At 39.8% G+C, this 14423-nt stretch overlaps 1 protein-coding gene across 3 annotated transcripts in view; it reads right to left on the bottom strand.

The window, feature by feature from the left end:
* Positions 1-14423, bottom strand: part of ROR1 (receptor tyrosine kinase like orphan receptor 1) — a 457745-nt gene that overhangs the window by 10803 nt on the left and 432519 nt on the right. For all 3 annotated transcript variants that reach the window (XM_043876205.1, XM_043876206.1, XM_043876207.1), the window contains one exon: positions 7613-7824. In XM_043876205.1, the coding sequence (XP_043732140.1) occupies positions 7613-7824 (212 nt within the window). The remainder of the gene's footprint in view (positions 1-7612; positions 7825-14423) is intronic.

The following is a 14423-nucleotide window of genomic DNA, read 5'->3' on the forward strand; positions in this document are numbered from 1 at the left end:
CAGAACCCGAGGAACAGCAGTTAAGTGACCACATAACTAGTATTTAGATTGTTAATTCAGACTCCAGGGTCTGTCTTCCTCATGACTATACTATACTCCCTCGTGGGCTCTCTCATTGTTTAATGCATCAACTCATTTAACCCTCATCACAAACCCATGAGATTCATACTATGATTTCTCCACTTTATGGGTCAAGAAATTAAGGCCTTCAAGGTTAGGGAGCTTGCCTGTGGAAGCATAACTATTAAGTAGTAATGCCAAGATTCAGATTCACCTATGTCTGGCTTCAAAGATGGAGCACTTTTCTGGGAAGAAGAGGGTAGTTTTCATTTGATCCTCAGAGGGCTCCACAATTTTAGAAGCATGAGTCCCACTGGTGTAAAAGTGGGATGTCAAGGTGTAATTAATTACTCTCTGGTCTCTGATGACCTAGACTTTACTCTGGCTGATCCTTTGTTGCTCACATTAGTTGACTGGGATAATGAATAAAGCCATTCAACAGCAGACTTTACCTGAGTTGGGCCTAAGAGCCTTGGATAGCATACAAGATTGAGAGTTTTTAGTATCTGAGAGGAATTCATTTGACTCTAAAGCTGGTTTTCCTTTCCTGTGCATTTTACTGGTTCTTAGGTAAACAGTGGTAGAATTGTGAAACAACTGACTCCACTCATAAATGGAAATGATTACATTCTAAAGCTTAAAGGCCACAACCATTTGATTTGGAGAGGTTATGGACATTTTCAAAGACTACAGCCAAACTAAGTACCTTCTGGCTTAAGCAATCAAATCCTAGAGGGCATTCCAACCAATAGTTGGCCACATTTGCTCAGAGTTCAGCTACGCTTCTCTGGAAGTGATTTAACTTCAGAAACAGTTCTTTTCTCTATAATGTAACTTTCTGATAGTTTGAATGTTTGGTGGTGACCAGGGTTGATTCTGTGGTGGGGTTACTTTATAGTGTCAGCAGGAGAGGGTCAATTCTGCCTGCAAAGAGGTAGAACAGACGTCAGTAATTTGAATATCTGCGTGAGCCACCGTGGGCTTGTAACTTGGGCTTGTGTGTTTCAGCAGCCAGAAAATTAGGGAACATTGGGTTCCAGACCTGCTCACACCTGGGTTTGAGTTTTGGCTCTGCCACTCACCAGTTGAGTGACTTTGGATAAAATCTTAATCTCAAGCCTCAGTTTTCTCACCTCCCAAAATCAGGCTCAAAATTAGTACCACCTTCAGAAGATTACTGTAAAGATTATATTGAGATAAAGCATGTAAAGTACTTTAGCTTTTTCGTAACATCCATTTATAATACTCATTCTTCCTAGAAGTAAAGCTTCTTCAGACATAGCTTTAAGGTGAACTCTGAACTGGATGGCCCCCAGTCCTCACACCACCACAGGGTAGAGACTATCCTCTCCATCCTGAGGGGTTTCATCCAGGGTGTGAACAGGAGGTGGGGCAGAGGATTTATGCTCACTAGACGGGCACAGGAATACCAGAGCTACCTAAAGAGTTATCACTATAATCTTTTCTCTGATCCGCTTGTCCCCACCACAGTTAATGCTGCAGGCTGCTGAATCCTGTATCTTCCTCCCCTGCCCGCAGAATCCTGCACACAGCATTTGGTAGTTGACTAAAAGGTTTCTGACTGTTCATATTATCGCTGTAACAAACAATAATAGTAAATTCTAGCTGTTGAGTACCTGTGAGGTGCCAGACACACTATCTTGAAGTGTCAGAAATACCTCTTTTAGAGAAGATTGGTGGCTACTAGTGGTGGTGGTGGGGGAGGGGGGCTTTTCGGGTGGGAGGGACAAAACAGGTAAAGAGAGGCAAATGGTACAAACTTCCAGTTATAAAATGTCATAGGGATGTAGAGCATGGTGAATATACTTCATAATACTGTACTGCACATTTGAAAGTTGCTGACAGAGTAAATTTTAAAAGTTCTCATCACAAGAAAAAAGCTGTTATAACTATGACAGATGTTAGCTAGTCCTGTTGCGGTGATCATTTTGCACTACTTAAAAATATTGAATCATTATGTTATATACCTGAAACTAATATCACGTGTGTCAATTATACCTCAAAAAAAATCAATTTAAAAATCTCTTCTAAGTACTATTTGTATCCTTGTTTTATAAATGAGAAAACAATGATCTCATGGCTGGTAAATAATGAAGCCAAGATTTATAATCATATCTCTTTGTCTCTAAATCCTTGATCTTTGAAGTATCTCATATTACTTCCCAGAAATAAACCAAGAACAAATGTGGCTGGAAAGGTAAGTTAGGCCCAGAGAGTAAGGTAATTTAGGCCCAGAGAGACTCTTGGGTGCTTGGACAAAGAACTTGATAACTTGAGATTAGGTCCTCCCAGATTGCTGAATCATGATGTCAACTGGGAGCTAAAGCAATGCCAGAGGATGAAATTAGCATGAGAGAAAGAAAGAGGAAAGAGAACTGAAAAACATCAGAGGAGGCTCTCCTTTAGGGAGTTAAAAGAACTAGTGAAGGAAACAGGAGGAGATAGGAGGAGAGCCAAGAGAAAAAGTATTTCAAGATGGTGGCTAAGAAGAATGCTCCAGAGAAATTAAGGAGGAAGAAGACTTAGGAAAGGCCATTGGATTAAATTACATCACTAGTGATTCCCCAGAGGCCGTGTGAATAGCATGATGAGCTCAGAAGCCTGGGAGACAACGGCTTTAAAGAGTGAGAGGAAAATTTATTGAGGTTGTTTTAGCAATAAGTGTAGTGACATTGGAAAAGGACAGGGGTTTCCAAGGGGTCCCCCAACCATAGCAGGGCTTTTTAGATGAAAGCATGTTGCTAGCAAAAGGGACTGGTCCAGGGAATACAATCAACTGTCAGTTCATTCAGCAAAGCCTGACTACTTTGGCTGGAAAGGAAAAGGAGAGAGGAATAGTCTGGAAGTGAAGAAACAGAAATGAGAGTTAGTTGAGAAATAAAATACATGCACTGCAGTATACATGCACAGCATACAAGCAGCACTGTTTACAAGAGCCAAGATACAGAAACAATAGGACTGTCCACTGACAGAGGTATGCATAAAGAGGATGTGGGGGGGGGGTGTGTGTGTATACAATGAAATATTACTCAGCCATTAAAAAGAATGAAATAATGTCATTTGCCTCAACATGGATGGACCTAGAGATTGTCATACTGAATGAAGTAAGTCAGAGAAGGAGAAATATTATATGACGTCCCTTCTGTGTGGAATCTAAAAAGAAATGATACAAATGAATTTATAAAACAGAAAGAGACTCACAGACAGAGAATGAATTTATGGTGGCTAGTGGGTGGATGGGGGGAAGGGGTAGTTAGGGAGTTTGGGATGTGTACTCTGCTATATTTAAAGTGGATAACCCACAAGGACCTACTGCATAGCCCAGGGAACCCTGCTCAATGTTATGTGGTAGCAGGGATGGGAGGGGAGTTTGGGGAGAATGGATACATGTATCTGCATGGCTGAGTCCCTTTGCTGTTCAGCTGAAACTGTCCCAATATTATTAATTGGCTATATCCCAATACAAAATAAAAGTTTAAAAACTAAATAAAATAAAATACAGCCACCAGTTTTAGAAAGCTATAGGCAAATTTTGCTTTCTCCAAAATCTTCCTTACAATCAGCCAAGAGCTGCAGGAGTTTGACCCTGTAGCCCTCCCCGAAGTCTTCCTGCTCCTCATTTTCACACTCCTCCACCCCTTAACCTCTCTGTGGATCTAAATCCCACGTAAGTGGGTCACATAGGGGAAGACAGAACTAGGTTAACCCTGAGTTTGAGGGGGAGGCTCTGCCCCTTTTCTAACTCCCCAGGAGGTGAGCTCCACAGCGTTCCTCCCCCAGGAGACTACTCTGTATTTCAGACATGACAGTTGGGCCAGGGTGGCAGGAGTTGGGGGGCTGGCAAAGGGAAAGAATCCGAGAGATGGGAAGTTAGGGTTTCCAGAATTATTGGAGAAGTTTCATTTTCCATAGCACATTAAAAAAAAAAAAAATCCCTGCTCAGATTGTAAAATGTGTAATGCAAGATGGAATAACCTACTTAGTTTCTGCATCACCAGAGTACTGTCAGAGGATTTTAAAGATGGAAAAGATAGGAGATGAACTGATCCAACAGAATGGATTGAAATCTTTTGCCTAACAAAATAAAAGGAAAATAAACAAGCAGTCCTCTGCATGAACACAGTTGACCTCTTTCTCTGAACAGCTGAGAAAATTGAGACACAGAGAGGCAAACTGGCTTCTCAGGGTCAGAGGGCAGTTAGTGGTGGGGCTGGGGAGCATCTCTATTTCCTGACTGTTCAAGGCTCAGAGTTAAGATGCCTCTCTGGTCCACTGGCTTCCTTTCCCCACATATCTGAAGGAGACTCATGCCTCATCAAATTTTTAACTTCCACCTTTCCCATCTACCTCTCTGGGGACTCAAGCCAGATCCCACCAGCCAGTCTGTCTGGGCTGCCTATTGTCTCCTCTGTGGGTATGGATTTCTAATCTCCCAGAGAAGCCTCTTCTTAATACAAACACTCAGTGTCGGGGAGGGGGGTAGGGGTGGGTAAAATCAGCTCAGCAAGTGGAGAGAATGGAAAGAGATAGTTTAAAACCTGAAGGGCACATTCATTTGGATAAATAAGTATGAGGCCAGGGCCGACTAGCTTCTATCCTTCATTCCTTTCTCATCCCAGCCTTGAAATATCCTTTTGATTTTATTCTGGTAGGGTGTTTGTTTTTAGGACTCTTTTCCCCCCTCTTTCTTTCTTATGTGTGTCCCTTCTTTTTAGATTTTATAGGTACATGTAATATTTATGTGTTGGTGACCTTTCAAACCAGTTTTAGAGATCAACTGTTTACATTTAGGAATTTTCTTTAAGGTCTACAAAGTCCTTTGTGCTTTTTCCAGGAAAGGCACTCAGTAAGAACCAAAACAAACAGCTGAATAAGTCAAATTTGATTGGAGCCAAATCTCTTAGGAGAGAAAGAAAAAGAAAAAAACTCAGCATTTGTTTTTGTTGTTCCCTCTCCCTCCTCAACCCAGTCACATATGCTTGAGCCATTCCTACTTCCAGTCTGATTCAGAATTGCTGGTGAGCTGATTAAGGCGAAACTCTAAGCCTTGTGTTGGAAAAATCTTGACACTGGGAGATTTTGCAAGGCATGCTGAGGAAATGGTCCAGAAATGATGAAAACAATGTTTTGCTCTACCAAGTCTTAGGAAAAAATTTATCCCAGTGTATGTTACATTTGTCTCCATGACCATGGAGGACGGAGGACTGTTATTTCTTTGGCCAAATTTCCCATGTCCCTGGCAGGACTGACTGGGGCTGTATAACTCAGGCTTACAACTGTTATCCAGGCCTCCTCAGGAGCTCATTCACAAGCCAGGTGATGCCTGTGGTTAGCGTTCAGCCCAAACTGACAAATGGAGTCATATTTAGTTGTCCGTCTGGCCGCCTACTCCCTCTTCACAGTATGATTTCTTCAGTCAAAAAGTTACCATGGTGTCAGGCAAGTTCAAGGGCTTTACCTAGAGCTGAAAATCCTCTAGTCACATTTTGTCTCTTCCAGTTACTAGCTCTTTGACCTTCAGCAAGTTACTTAACTGATTTGCAGTCTCGGTTACCCTGGTTGTACAATAGTGATGATAATACCTCCCTGATGTAATGGGCGTGAGGATTAAATGAGATTATGAATGTTCCTATAAACTATTCCTAGAATAGTTTCTGAAAATTTGTGTCACTGAATATATATTTGCTTTCTCTGTGACACCACAAACTCTCTGAGATCTTTATCTGAAAGATGATATAAATCCCAATCATCATGCATGTTGGACGTGTTGTGCTGCAAAATAAACCTCCAACAACAATGGAACTGAGTTGCAGACTGAGGCTGACCTACAAAACTGATTGTTTCTCCAGACGGAAATGACTCTTTCTATGACTCCTGCTATAGCAACAAGGAGCCCACCTCCCCAGGATGGTGGTTGCTGCACATTGACTACTGGAACCAAACTGATCTGGGTCTCACTTTCACCCAGAGTTCTGGTGTTTGTAAGGATTCTCAGCATTTCATAACGGAAATGACAGGGAAAGATTCTCACAGAACAAAGACTATTGTATTACAAGTTTGAAGTCATGGGATGTGTTAAAGGTCAACTAGGTGTGCCTACATGAATGTACACTAATATTAACCCTTCTATTTTCTTCTATTAATTGTAAGGATTAAGAGTGCTGTGATGTAACACATTATAATATATGTAAATTGGCCAACAAGCAGCCAGGATATCAAGAGTTAAACCTCCCTCCCCGACCCACTCCCCAATCCACTGAGTGAACTCTGTGGTCTCCAGAGTCTGTGGGTTTTTTTCTGGTAAAAATTCACACTTAAGAGAACAGTGGTTTTGCTTGGGACAGAATGCTTAATGATGAATTTTTTAGCATTTAAGAAACCCCATAGCCCTACCAACAAGTATGACTCTGCAATGGAAAACTATTTTAAGTCTTTTAAAATTAAAAACAAATATCCAACAGCAAAGCAAAGTAAGATCAAATGAGAGCTATGTGTCAGGCCCAATTATGCTACTTATTGGGTGAAAGGATTGATTTGAGTGTGAAGGCATTTTTTCCTCTAAAACTGTATAAAAAAGCGATGCATCTTCTCTTTATGAGGGTCAAAAGAATAATATGGTCTCTAACCCACAGAGAAGATAAATACTTGCTGAATGAATGTTCCTATGGAGTGGGAACATGAAGAAAAAGCAGGCTTCTGTGGATGCAAGAATCCTAAATTATTTAAATGAAATCTCTTTCCCGAGAGGCCTGGGATTGAGGTGCTGGTTTTCCGGAGAGAAAGCCCCTGTTGTATTTCAGCCCCAAGATATGATGTGTGTTCCATTTAAGGGAAGGGCCAGTGACCCCGGTTTCCTTGCCAGGACCTTGAGCAACCCAAATGTTGAAAGATGTGGAGAAAAAACTAAAAGGAAGTGGATTGATTTAGCATGAGAGAGGAGAAAGCTAAGGGCTATCATAAAACAGCCTTCAAAGACTGTAGGAAGGACAAAACTTGTCTTAAAATATATTGAAACCAAAGAGAAAGGCATTTAGGTTAAGCATGAAATAGATTTTCTGAACTGTGGTAAAAAGCAAATAACAAAACTGACCATTAGTGTTAATACATGCACATTGTTGTGCAAGGATTTTTTGACAATGAAGTTAGTAAACAGTGTTGGCTTTCTCTCTGTCTGTTCAGCTCTTTTCAGTTTAATTGGAAGAAAATGGAATTTCATTTTTGAAAATTTAGAAAAACAGCTCACACTCTGAATCCTGAGGGGCTGGTAGAGATGATCTCATAAGGGTTCCTTCCATCGCAAACTCTATGCAAGGCAGTGAGGTGATAGTCCAACCCCAAAGTGGTCACACCGATGAAAGTATGCTCAAGCTGCCTGGGATAGTTAGAGATGCATGCTTATGCTGACAATGCACTCCAGTACTAATACAGCTTCTAATTCTGTATAATTTGATTTCTAAGCTTGAGAGGATTATAAGTTTTGCTTTAACTTGAAGTCTGTAGAATAAGCGCAGCTCAGGACTGCTAGTTTTACCTTGGGTTTATACGCGTTCAACATTGACATCTCTACATTTTGGCCTCTGACATGTTTCGGTTGTCTCTGGACAGGCGGTGATGACGACTTCTGGTTATTGCGACAGACACAAATGAAGAAGAAGAGCAAAGCAATGGCCAGGGGGATGGCAACACTGGGCACCAGTATGTACAGGATTTCCATTTTATTCTTCTCCTTGGAATCCTTTGAATCTGGGTGTAGAAATGGAAAAGAGCAAAAGTTATACTAGTTCAAATAACACAGATAATATTACATAGCAGAGCTTTAAAATGATCTCCTATTCCTCAATACACACAAATCTTCTGTGAGAAAAAAGAACCCTTGCTTATTACAATTTGTTTCTATCAAACCTTCAATGTAATTTATTAAAGTTGAAAAGTTTAGAGTTCAAACGTTTAAAAATTGCAGAGGGACATTATGAAGACTTCGCATGTGCGTGGGTCACCTCTGTTTAGCAGCAGAGCTGCATTTCTCCAACACCTTAAAAGTTAAACGCCACATGGATGGACTGTATACATCCAGGAGTGTTAATGTGGACCACAGGGGTCTTCTTCCATTGGCCGCCAGCCCATATCAACCACAATGCACATTCCAGGAATCGTGCCCTTGTCTGGGCTGGCTTGGACATACAGGGCCAGTCCTGCATCTTCCAGAATCAACATCACCAAAGCATATTGACCCCAGGGGCCACAAAGCCCCTAGCCTGAGAATATGAGGACCAGAAGTCAGGGCTAGCTCCATCTCTGCTGAGCTGTGTGACCCTGAACAAATCATTCACCTCTCTGGGTCTCGCTTTTTCTCATCCACAGAAGTGAAGTATCTGTCTGTTTTGGATGGTGTCTACAATTCCCTCTCTCACAGCATCACTGTATAACTTGACACTTTTTTGAAAGCCAAGAATTCTTCTTAAAGAGTTTCATATGAACTCAATAATTATGAGTGGTAACCCTTTGAAGTATATTTTTGAAATCTGACACATCCACTGTTACCATTGCTTGGGAAAGAATACAATATAAAAGAATATACATAAAATAACATGTATAGAAGGGCACAAGGACTCATATTTTTCTTTTTCTGATTTGAGTCTGACCATTAAACTCAATGCCCTGAGTATACACTAAAATTAATGACCTGACTGGTAGGACAAATGCAAGCATTATGGGACAGTAATTAGAGGGGCTGCATAATGATGCACCCTGATCACCAACAACGTCATCAGCTACCTAGCTTTAAGAAAATCCACAGTGTGAAAAGTCAGATTGACATAAAATTGAGAGTTGATTATTTACTTAAAAGAATTAACCATGCATCCATTCCCTCATCCTCCCATTTGTTCAGTTAGTCAATAAACAAAACTTACTACTGGCAAGCGCTCCACTAGGTACTGGGAATATAGAATGAAATACAACATGTGCTTTGCTCTGAAGGAGTTCATGATTGGGTAAGGAAAACAGCGACAAGATAACTACAATACGCTATTGGAAATGCTACAAGGGAAGTAAGGATAGAGGCGTGGAGAGACCCTAAAAGTCCCTTTAAACAGTAAGCTTCCTCAACACATGTAAGTGAGAATATACTATACATAGCTTTTACTTGCACACACTTTCTTTGGGAACCTGCTGTTCAGTGAGATACAGCAGTAATTAATCACACTTTCCATAGAAACAGACTCAACATGAGAAGTTAGGAAGGGGCCCTAAAACATGTCATCTGTGGGTTAACCCTCAGAGGAGCTGGGGGAAGGATGAAATCTGCTTGCTGAATATAATAAAAATTATAGTTTTAATATTTGTTGAGTGTTTTCTATCAGTGGAAAATCATGTTAGCTGTTATTATTACTATGGGCCAAGTAATGTTCTAAGCACTTTTCGTAACTCATTCATTTTATCCTCACCACCAACCCCATGGGATAGGTACCATCCTTACCCTTGCTTTTACAGATGAGGAAGCTGAGGGGCAGGGTGGTTAATTTACTTGCCCAAGGACATGTAGCCAGTAATTCAACAGCTCGGATTCCTCTCCAGTTGGTCTTGCTTCACACCTCCTGCTCCAGTACTACACTAGACCACCAGTCATTTGAGAGTGGCTGTTGTTTTGCACCTATTTTCCTGGCGTAGGTTTTCTCTTGTTTCATGGAAGTAGGAAGGAAGGAGGCCTAAAAGGTAGGGACTAACACTGAAGCTTCGCCAGGTATGATGCTTTTGAACGCTCCACTCGTACACTGTGGCAGGTGAGCATAAACCCAGGCGTCTCTGAAGGTTGTTCTAATCATACTAGTCACTGGGAACTGGGTTTTGGATGTTGTAATAACACCTATTTCTGCATGTCTGTGGGTGGGTGGACAGACTGAGGGAAAGGGATGGCTATATCTCTTAATCTATCTATCCATCCACTTTATACAACAAAGGGGATTATGTTTTAGAGCGAGAAATCTCTGAAGACGGACTTTTTCATTATCTGTGTACCCTTGAGTAGGCATGTGGCTTCTCTGAGCAAACTCATCTGTAAAATAGGACTCTTTCAGAAAACTGTTATAAACCACAAGTGAAGAAACATGGCAAGTATCTATTCTAGTTCCTGTTATAGCTCAATCACACAATGTTTACCCTCCACCTTTAGAGTAGGAAGATTCAGGGAATAAAACTTTGGGCTGGAAATTCTAAATAACAGTAAGCCAGAAACCTCTCTCTAACCTCAATTATTCAAGGGGGATAATAATACCTGCTCTGCCAACCTTGTTTAGTTCATATGAGAGAGGATAGTCAGCAAAGAGTCTGGGAAAACTGAAAACTGTTGAGTAGTTTTTCAATGCTGTTATTATTATTATTTGGAGAAGGAAATGGCAACCCATTCCAGTATTCTTGCCTGGAAAATCCCATGGACAGAGGAGCCTGGTGAGCTACAGTCCATGGAGTCACAAAGAGTCGGACGTGACTTGAGTGACTAACACTTTTATTTTTATTATTATTATTAATTTTTTTGGAGTATAATTTGCCTTACAATTTTTTGTTAATTTCTGCTGTAAAGCAATGGAACAGGATAGAAGGTCCAGAAATAAACCATTGCATCTATGATTATTATTAACATTATAAAACACTTTCAAGTTTCTCAGGCCCCTGGGGGGGAAGTGCCTCTTGTTATTCTTGGATTTTCAGTGAAATCATTTTGAGGGTAAGATTACAAAAGGAATGAGGTTAATTTAGCACGAATGTAAAGTTAGTCATTTTTCTGGCCACATATTTAGCAACAAGAGAAACTAGGGTCCTCACCTGTCTGGCAAACAAAGGAGTCTATTCTGTACTCACTCCGTATCAGATTATTCATGGAACGCCTTTGACTGTAAACGGGAGGTCTGGGACAAATCCCCGTGTAGGTCTGCCGGAGAACAAACTTCAAGAAGCTAAATCCTTTAAACATTGTCAAACTTGGCTCCCTCTGATTACACTGAGGATATGCAAACGAGGACAGTGTCTTCTTGCCAAGTGAAATAATCAAGCAGAACACTACGTGGTCGTGTTGGAAGTGACAGAAAACAAATTCAGGCCCATTGTAAGTCTTACTGACTACACGCTTCCTTTCCCACACGGCTCTCTGCACTTGGCCAGAAGGGGAGTCACCGTCTGGCTCAAAAAACTTCATATAAAAACATTCCACAGAACAACTAACCTTACTCATGGAAAATTAGAAAACTAACATTTGCCCAACCTCTTTCTAATGTCCTACCATTTTTATTCCTCATTTTAACCCCACACTTTGGATTATCTTGTTTTCTATTTTTTTTTTAAGTCTTTCTTGAACTTGTTACACTATTGCTTCTGTTTAATGTTTTGCCCTCTTGGCAGAGAGTGATGTGGGATCCTAGCTCCCCAACCAGGGGTTGAACCCGAATCCCTCATGTTGGAAGGCAAAGTCCTAACCACTGGACCACCAGGGAAGTCCAGGTTATCTTGATTTCACACACAGGGAAACTGAGGCTGAGAAAGGATAAATTTGCCAAAGCTTGAACTGTGGTGTTGGAGAAGACTCTTGAGAGTCCCTTGGACTGCAAGATCAAACCAGTCCATCCTAAAGGAAATCAAGCCTGAATATTCATTGGAAGGACAGATGCTGTAGCTGAAGCTCCAATATTTTGGCCATCTGATGCAAAGAGCTGACTCATTAGAAAAGACCCTGATACTGGAAAAGATTGAAGGCAGGAGGAGAAGAGGTCGACAGAGGACAAGATGGTTGATGGCATCACCAACTCAATGGACATGAGTTTGAACAAGCTCTGGGAGATGATGAAGGACAGGGAGGCCTGGCGTGCTGCAGTCCATGGGGTCACAAAGAGTTGGACACCACTGAGCGGCTGAACAACAGAGGAAGTGGGGGAGTCAGGGCTGGAATGAAAGTCTGTCTGTCTTCGATGCCTCTGTGCTTTTTAAATTATATGACTAATAAAAATCAAAATACTATATGGAATTGTTTTTCATCATTCTTGTTAAGATTCCAAGATTCCTTCTAAGTAAGGACTAATATCTAGTGGGAGTTATACTATTAAAAAGAATCACATAAGAACAATGGACATTATTCTTACTATTCATTTTAAAGGGTAATAGACACCTCTGAGGCACTGCAAAGAAAATTGGCTGAAAATTAGAATGGGGAAGATTTTTAAAACTTTGGAATAACTTTAAAAGTTAAATGCACATATTAGTTACATCAAGTTAAATACTTGGGATTTTTGAAACCAACAATTTAGCCTGGATCACATGATTAATTTTCTTTTTAAAAATCAACAATTTGGTATCACAGTTCACATCTGACATTCCTATTTTGTTTTTACAATGATATTCAATACTTTGATTAGTAATTAAATATAATGGAGAAAACACTTCTTTCTTCTCTTGGGGCTTACAGCAAGGTAAACAAGATTTCTCATTCAAGAGGTACTTTTATGAAGTGAAACATCATCTGGGATATTACTTTGAGTTAAAAAAAGAAAGTACTCAGATCTTAAATCTGGCAAAGGTGGGAAGAAGTCTTACAGAACCTTAGAATTCAAAGGAAATTAAACAAGTTGAATTATGGTCTTGTCTGAAAAAATTTAAAATACCATAGAAAACAAACAGAGGAGCCGCCATTTATTATTTGAAAACTACAAAATAAGTGGGCCTGTGGCAGATGGGGGCCTGCACTGGTGATATTTAAGCAAGTACCTGGAAACTGAAGAAAGAAAGGTGGCAAATAGGCCTTCAGTTGGCGCACTGGGCCCAGCCACTAGCTCTCTTGACTTAATGATAGAAATACTAAGTAGATGATCTATTGCCTTATGTATTCTCAAATGAATTCTTTAAAAGACTCTGAATAGCCCATATACAGTGATTAACATTTTTCTCCTTGGAAAATGTTTTAACCACATTAAGTTAGGGGCAGTAACTCATTTGTGAGTCCTTGAGAAAAACCTTAGTAACTGGAATCCACACAAGTTCACTAAAAGTTTCTTTAAATCTTGGGGCCTCCATTTTCTACAAAAGGAAAGAGTTGGGCTAATCTTTTAAATGAAAACATTTTTTCTTAAAAATCATGGTAAAAAAAACATGTAAGAAAATTTACCATCCTAACCATTTGGAAGTGTACATTTCAATAGTGTGAAGTATATTCATACTATTATACAGATCTCCAGAATTTTTTCACTTTGCAAAACTGAAACTCTGTACTCATTGAATAGCAATTCTCCATTTCCCCCTCCCCCCAGACCTTGGCAACCACCATTCTACCTTTTGTTTCTAGGAACTAGACTACTTTAGATATCTCATGTAAGTGGACTCAAATGGCATTTGTCTTTTGGTTGGCTTGCTTTACTCAGAATAATGTCCTCAAGGTTTATCCATGTTGTTGCATGTGACAAGCCTTTCTTCTTTTTCAAGGCTGAACCATGCTCCATTGTATATAAGTACCATATTTTTTTTTTTTTACCCATTCATCTACTGTTGGCATTGACTTGCTTTCTGCTTTTAGGTATTGTGAATAATGCTGCGATGAACATGGGTGTGTAAATATCTTTTTGAGATCTTGCTTTCAGTTTTTTTGGATGTATACTCAAAGTGGGATTGCTGGATCATATGGTTATTCTATTTTTAACTTTTTGAGGAATATCCATAAGTTTTCTATAGTCACCACTACAACATTTTGCCTTTCTACCTACAGTGCAAAATGGTCCTAATTTCTCCACATCTTTACTAACATTTGCTATATTCTATTTTTTGATAGTAGCCATCTTAATGGATATGAGATGAGATATCATTGTAGTTTTGATTTGCATTACTTTAATTATTTTAATTATTAAGTGATATTGAGCATATTTTTATAATGCTTCTTGTCCATTTGTATATCATCTTTGGAGGAATGTCTAAGTCCTTTGCTAACTTTTTAGCTGAGCTAATTTTTAAGGAGCTATATACTCTTTGGATCAAAGGGGGAAAAAAACAAATGAAGCATGCAATAAAAGTCTTAAAATTTCAGTAAGAGATGACACCAGATGTTAAAAACTAGTTCTGGTACACACACTTGTTCCTTACTAGCTTTTTATTTTCCCCCAATTTAAAGTAGTGGCTCACGATTAAGAAAAAAAAGATATCAAGATCCAATAGGTTCTATAACATTGAATGTCTTTCATCTTTGATAGGATTATTTTGGAGTGATAGGACAAACATGTTTAAACTTTAGCAAAACGTTTGATCAAGTGATTCATGATATCCTTATGGACAAAAGATGGAGGACTAGATAATAATATCAATAGATGGATTTG

Source organism: Cervus elaphus, chromosome 20 (assembly GCF_910594005.1).
Source record: "Cervus elaphus chromosome 20, mCerEla1.1, whole genome shotgun sequence".
NCBI lineage: Eukaryota > Metazoa > Chordata > Mammalia > Artiodactyla > Cervidae > Cervus > Cervus elaphus.